The sequence below is a fragment of the Vespa crabro genome, chromosome 7, assembly GCF_910589235.1.
Source record: "Vespa crabro chromosome 7, iyVesCrab1.2, whole genome shotgun sequence".
NCBI classification, from domain to species: Eukaryota; Metazoa; Arthropoda; class Insecta; order Hymenoptera; family Vespidae; genus Vespa; species Vespa crabro.
In genome coordinates this window covers 6,723,940-6,731,439 of record NC_060961.1, presented here as the reverse complement: position 1 = coordinate 6,731,439, position 7,500 = coordinate 6,723,940, and the positions used below count along the sequence as shown (strand labels likewise).

The following is a 7,500-nucleotide window of genomic DNA, read 5'->3' as shown; positions in this document are numbered from 1 at the left end:
GGAATAATCGAATATTATTTAGAGATCCTTGAGTAGCATTCGGGTGTTCCAATATTGAATCGAGTAAATATTAAAGAAAGCAAAGAAAAAAGAGGAATACACAAACACATATACATGCACATATAAAGAAAGAGAGACGATCGATGAATTCAAAGAAATGTGCAACGAAGCGAATAATATAGAAGCCTTTGTTAAATCGAACGGATCGATGATTCTCACTTAAAATTTGTTTAACAATCTCGAATAAACCCCACATAAATATATATATATATATATATATATAAATATATATATATATATATATATATGTATATCTTTATATATTTATGTATATATATATATATCTTTATCACTCTTTTTTATATTCGCACTATTTTATTTTTTAATTTATAATTTTTTTTCGTTATTTTATTTTTCCGAATTTTTACATCCGCATGTATCTGTGTATATATGTACTTTAGGGAAGGATAGTAAAAATATGAATATCCATACAGCTGCGAAAGTATGTAGTACATAAAGTAGATAAAGTCTTTTTAATCATAGTGCAACGTTTAATGGCGGTCTGTCAGTAATAATGGCGGCAACCCCAAACGACGAGAAGAAGACGAAGAATCATGACAAATAACTCTGTACGGTCGATTCAGGTTGCAGACTCGCCTCTGGAAAATTGTCCTCCTTTTTCTCTCTCCTCCTCCTCCTCCTCCTCTTCCTCCTCCTTCCTCTCCTTCATTCGTACGCTACCCTACCTCCTACTTCGTTTTTTCTTCTTCCACTGACCTACATGATATACTTTCCCTCTTCTTCTTTTCGTCCAGCTCGATTTTAATTTTTGTGTAATTTTTATCTGTTTCATCTTTTACATATTTATACGATTCGATTATGTACCAACTTAAAAAAAAAAAAGAAAAAAATTTCGAGTCAGGCTTGAAATATTTTCTTTTTCTTTTTATATATATATATATTTATATATATATATATATATATATATATATATATATACACATATATATTTTTCAAGAGGTAGCAAAAAATATATATATTTGCGGAATATATTTTTGGGAAATATAAAAAGTTGGGAGGTTTTTTTCAGAAGGATAAAAAGAAAAGAAAAAACTTCGAGTTAAGCATAGCAAATTTTTTTTCGATTTTTTTCAGATTCTTTTTTCGCCGACATATTTTTGAAGGGGTCATTAAGAGTCTTCATTAGATTTTCCATTGAAGTAGAAATTGTTTTTCTTTATTTTTATCATCCGTAACTAACCAGAGACGAAAAAAAATTTTTTCTATCTATTTTTTCTTTCTCCCACCTCCTTTATTCTCCTTTTCTTTTTTTTTTCTTTTTGAGAAAAATTGTAAATAGCTTTCATTAGATCTCCCTGGAGTAAAAATTATCTTTCTTTCCAACATCCATAATTAAATAGAGATACAGAATTTTTTTACAATTTTTTTTTCTTTTTGTTTCAAGCATTAAAATTTCTTTTTTTTTTTTAATATATATATACGAATAAACGAATTTGCTTTGTTGAGAAAAAAAAAAGAAAAGAAAAGAGAGAGATTGAGTATATATATGTTATGATGTTGGTACGTGTTGTGTATATACGTTTCGTGAAATGACATTCACTACGTGCGAAATGAAATGTTACAAGCTAAAGAATCCGCCTGAATGTATACAATTGCACGTACATGTGTACTTACACATATGTGCTTACATACATGTAGGTACTTACCAGTGATACGTTCTTTTGAAGAAATCTATATTTCTCTCGTTGTATCATATATAATTGTTTATAATACCTAAAAGAATCGAGTGTACAACATATAAACACACATATATATATATACATATATATATACATGTATATATATATACGTTTTTATGTATGCTGTATGTATATAAAGTACATAAGCTTTCTGTTCGTGCAATTGTCCGCGACTGTCGCCTTTCAAATCTGCCTCTCACGAAGCAACGCATTTAAAAAAATGTTTGGAGGATAACGTGAGATTGATTTTCCCTTTCTAGAAATAAATACGTTAGCTATCAGTTGTCATCGAATAACATCAACATTGTGGTTAAGATTCCACTATATTAAAATTATGTTTATTATTGAAATAATTTATATATAATTAAAATAATTTAAGTTTGTTTTAAATATTTATTGTATCAATTCAATTCAATTTATTATTATTATTATTATTATTATTATTATTATTATTATTATTATTATTATTATTATTATTATTATTATTGTTATTGTTAATTATATATAATCCATATTTAAAACAAAACAATGATATTAACATTGAGACATTTTGTTTTGATTTTTATTACATCGTCGAACAAAACTGCCATTGTAGTTAAGATTTAATTATGTTAATCGTAATGTTAACTATTAAAATAATTCGACATAAATAACGTAATAATTAATGCTTTTACATAAAGCATTTATTATTAATTAGTATTATTATTGTTATTAATGATGTCATTGACATTTTACTTTGATTATTATCTCAGAACAAATCTAATATAGGATTATATAAATTATCATATATACTTATCACGTTTATATATATATATTTACCGATAGCATCATCATTAACATAGAAAATATATATATATATTCTTGTTATTATTATCATTATTATCGTTATTATCACAATCACATGACTCGCTGAACGTGAACGCAATAAGTTTAATATTTTAGCGAATAAATTTCATTCGTGACCGTAGACGGAAATAATTACGAAGGTAGCGGTAAAGTGGATGTGCGATGTTAAAATGGTGGATGAGAAGATCCTTCGAATGTTCTTTCTTTCTCTCTCTCTCTCTCTCTCTCTCTCTCTCTCTCTCTCTCTCTCTCTCTCTCTCTCTTTCTCTCTCTGTCTTTCTCGAGTATTCTACAGTAAAGGCGTATCATTAGCTGTGGCGTGTTTTATAGACGTGAATTCATGAATGGCCTCCGTTCATTACTTCAACGATTTCTACAGAGAAAGATAGAGAGAGAGAGAGAGAGAGAGAGAGAGAGAGAGAGGCTGCATAATGCGTTGGCGTCTCGTTTTAATGTTCGATTCTTATTATAATCAACGAAATTAAGCTATTACTAGCATTGTCAAATGAAAGTAACCTTCAGAAAGAGAATCATATTTTCTAAACGACCATTTTTCATTTAAGAAGCATATACATACGCACATAAATATTTGTTTGTTATTATGATTTTGTTCTTTTTATTAGTTAAAAGTTTATCGTTAAAAATATTATTAGCCTCTTGTAAATATATCTGAAAATTAAAAAATAAGATCTTAATAAATAGTTTTTAGAAAACAATCGTATCAGCGACCATTCTGAATTTGAGAATCATATTTGTTTGTAATAGAAACTAATAACTAGTTCAAAAAAATGTTAACAAATTTATCAACCTTTTGTATAAATTTATAGAGATACAAATTAGAAGGAAAAGATCTTAATAATTAATTTAAAAATAAAAGCGGTCATATTAACGGCCATGTTGAATTTAAGAATCATATATGTCTTTAATTATATTTTGTTATATTAAATTTTATTATATTAGAAAAAAAGGGTTAAAAAATTGTATTGTATTGTATAAAATCATAGGTTTAAAAATTAAGGAAAAAAGATCTTGATAATTAGTTTTGAATCAGTTTTAAATCAGTAAATAACTTTACACACACACACACACACACACACTGAGTTAATTATCGACCAAGAATAAAAGACTCTATAAAGATCTTAGAAGTGCATTGCAAAATTATGAAGTTTATATGTATTTCTCTCCCATTTGGTTTAAAGTGTAAGCTTTTCTCTACATTTAATTTTACAATACGCATGCCATTTACGATTTATACATACACATACACATATACATACATACATACGTACATACATACATACATATATATATATATATATATTTTATACAGAGTTCATTTCTTCTCCAATAGAATGTGTTTAAAGTAAGCGAAGCTTGCGAGCTTTGAACTGGGTCAAAAGTCGACGCGTGACTACTTGCCAACCTACTTGGGAATGGGTTGTTCGAACTGACTCGTAAATATTCTCATACGTATACACACGCGTCTTGTCTGTGATAAAAATATAGGTACTTTCTCTCTCTCTCTCTCTCTCTCTCTCTCTCTCTCTCTTTTTCTCTCCCTTTTTCTCTCCCTTTTTCTCTCTCTTTTTCTCTGTTCCTTGCTCAAAGTATTTATGTCTGTATTTAGTCTGTAACAATTTTTATCTCTTTGTAACTTAGTTCAATTGTGAGACAATCTCTAAGTTATTACCTTTTTTTAACTAATTATCTCTCTCTCTCTCTCTCTTTTTCTCTCTCTTTCTCTTTCTTTTTCTCTTCCGATGATTCAACGGGGTCGACGATCCGTTAGGAGCTTCGACGAATCACCATACACCGGCGTTGTGTACGATGATAGCAGCTAATTTCCTTTGGAAGGATGAATAATTCATTTCCGTTTGGTCGTATCAACAAGGGATTCTTCGTGAAATCGACTATTCACTTTTATGTATCGTTATCTTCGTATCGTTACGAATATAACAGTTTATTGGGAATAAGTACAATATACTGTACAAAGAGAAGATATTGAGAATAATTTTATTGAATCTTCTTTTATTTATTTGGATGTTATATTCTTTTTAATTGTGGTAAAATTTATTATATACACAAGTATTATATAATAAGTATACGATGATACGAAAACAAAGAAATACAAATAAATAATAAAATAATGTAATAATATAATCAATATTAATTAGTAAAAAAAATAATATAAGATATTATATTATTTTAAAATATAATATTATTTATAATATATTCATGATATTATAATATATATTACATAATTGATATCAATTTTATCAACAATAATATTATATTATTGTAACAACATTTCTTTTCATTCCAAGTTATATTACTTTTAATTGTACTAAATTAGTTAATTAATTTAATCGTTGTACTTATAGTATATACGATTATATAGTACTAATATTATGTACATTGTAAAAATAATTTCTTTTTAGAGAATTCTTTCTCTTTTTTTTTCGAGATACAAATATGTACTTCATAATAGATTTTGTGATATCGCAAAAAGAAATATCGTCCGCCATTAAGATTTTTACTTCGGTTCAGAGCGTGGCCCACATTAAAAGTGAGATCAAACTGAGGCCCGAGTTGGTACTTTGCCAGAATAGAATATTGTTTCTTATAAGAATAAAAGAGCATCCCGCATTCTCTCGACACAAGAGAATAGAAAAAAAGCAGCGTTAAAAAAGATTCTCCTACTTTTTCATAATAAGAGTGTATATAATAAATATTGTGTACGTAGGCGTATTTGTTTCAAACAAATAATAAATTGTCATTGGTCCAACAAAGACTGGAAGGTTTATTAATTAAAACGTTGATTATTTGATATACATATTTTTTTTGTACCATTATTATCAATATAATAGTCGTTTCAAATTCAAATTACTTTGGTCATTTTACTATAAATATGAGATTAAATATCTACCATTTTATGAGTTAATATCTACTAAATATCGACCAAATGATTCGAAATTATTTTGAAATTCTTATTGTAAAATTTTATCAAATCTATTTATGTTTGCTTAAAATTAACGCATACACACATATACCTATACGCAAATGTATATATTAAAAAAAAATGTTATAGGATAAATATTTATAAATTGTATCTTCTATTCATAATGTATTACACAAACGGTGTAAGATGCATTTAAATTTTGAAAATGTAATTGATAGTATACATTTTTATGGAAAGTTATAGTCAGAGATTCTTTAGAAAGAGGACACATGCAAGTAGAACACGTTTAACAGAAGAAAAAGAACTTCAAAGGGGATTTTAACAAAATTTCGTAGAATTCTCAAAGCGTTAAATTTGATGTGTTGAATTTCTGTGTGCAATCGACCCATTTTCTAAAAGCGTGTCTCGTAGAACGTTATTCGGAGCTTTGCTCTTTGCAAAATATTTATAGCCTCTTTCCAATACATAAGCAAAAGGAGGTTCGAACTTTTAAATAACGCGCCCTCTTTCTAATCTAATTGTGTACATGTCTGTCCTGCTGCTGTGTGTGTATGCTTGTAAAAAGTATTTACACATCATAATTGGTGAACCATATCGTAGGGTTGCGTCGCTACTCGTTCGGAACTGTCTTGAAAAGTCAAGAAAGACAAATAAAGAGAAGCGTCAAGTGGAATGTACAGAATGTTAATCGTTTAATGGGGTATAATCGGTTAATGGGGGACCCTTGCATTCAGTAGAACCCACCATACGTGACGGATGTATAAGACCACCGACTCTAATGCTTCTATATTTATTTTTATCCGACAAAGAAGATTATATCCTTTTTATCTCTCTCTCAAAGGCTTTCTTCTTGCATTTATTTTCTTCTTTGTGAAGTATATTTTCTTTTCTTTTTTTTTTTATCGGATGAAAAATAAATGCATTTTTTATGGTTTCACTTTTTAATTTTTATACGAAATTTTGTACATACGTAAATACACATACATATATTATGTAAAAATATTTTTCAAATGTAATCGGGCATTTATTTTTGTTTTATCTTTTATTTATTTATCTTTTTTTTTTTAATTCCTGCTTATAAATATTTTTCAGATTGAATTTCTTTTTTGTGTTACTGCTACGTAACTTAATATTGTTGATTTAAAACATATGCATGTAAAATATAATATAAAATACATGTGTACAAGTATATATGTATATAATCTTATAATAACATTTTCATTAATGCGAACAAAAAACAGACTATAAATAAATAATTTATTCTTTATTCTTCTTCATTCTTCTTTTGCGCGTAACGAACCGATAAACATGTTGCGTGAGTGCGTGCGTGCATTCTGGGTGCGGTTCATCCTAGTCCAACTAATCGATTTTCTTTTCAATGTATTATCAAATTAAACAGGAACGAAAATATTACGTATACGATAGTAATGTTATCGGTTAAATTTGGTTACAATTAAAGTATCGAAATTTTTATTATATATATAATAATAATAATAATAATAATAATAATAATAATAATAATAATAATAATAATAATAATAATAATAATAATAATGAAACGATTGCATATGCCGAGTTGCATACTTATACGAAATTCAAAATGGCGCATTCATAAGCCGCCATCTTGGCGAACGTTCAGCCTTCGAATTTCTTAAATAGGGAACAAACTTTTTTCTTCTTTTTGTTCTTCTTCTTATCTACGATATACTTTTATACTTAACTTACAGCCTGGTATGATAAATGGTGGCGACCAGCAGCATGGTGTATGAGGAGATAGTTGGAATAAGGGGCAGCTGACCTCAGCCGCCGCGCACGCTCTTTACGCGCGAGATGCCCCACAATCTGAATTCGGCTTCCGCCAACTCCGCCAACACGGGACCGAATCATCAGGCTTATCCTCACCAGCCTTATCACCGAAATGGGGATGGACTTCAG

At 28.3% G+C, this 7,500-nt stretch overlaps 1 protein-coding gene across 3 annotated transcripts in view; it reads left to right on the top strand.

The window, feature by feature from the left end:
- The window catches only part of LOC124425484, a 33,561-nt gene that overhangs the window by 15,742 nt on the left and 10,319 nt on the right, over positions 1-7,500 (top strand). For all 3 annotated transcript variants that reach the window (XM_046965857.1, XM_046965858.1, XM_046965859.1), the window contains one exon: positions 7,293-7,500. This exon is cut by the window's right edge and continues 6 nt beyond it. In XM_046965857.1, the coding sequence (XP_046821813.1) occupies positions 7,396-7,500 (105 nt within the window). In that variant the 5' untranslated portion in view covers positions 7,293-7,395. The remainder of the gene's footprint in view (positions 1-7,292) is intronic.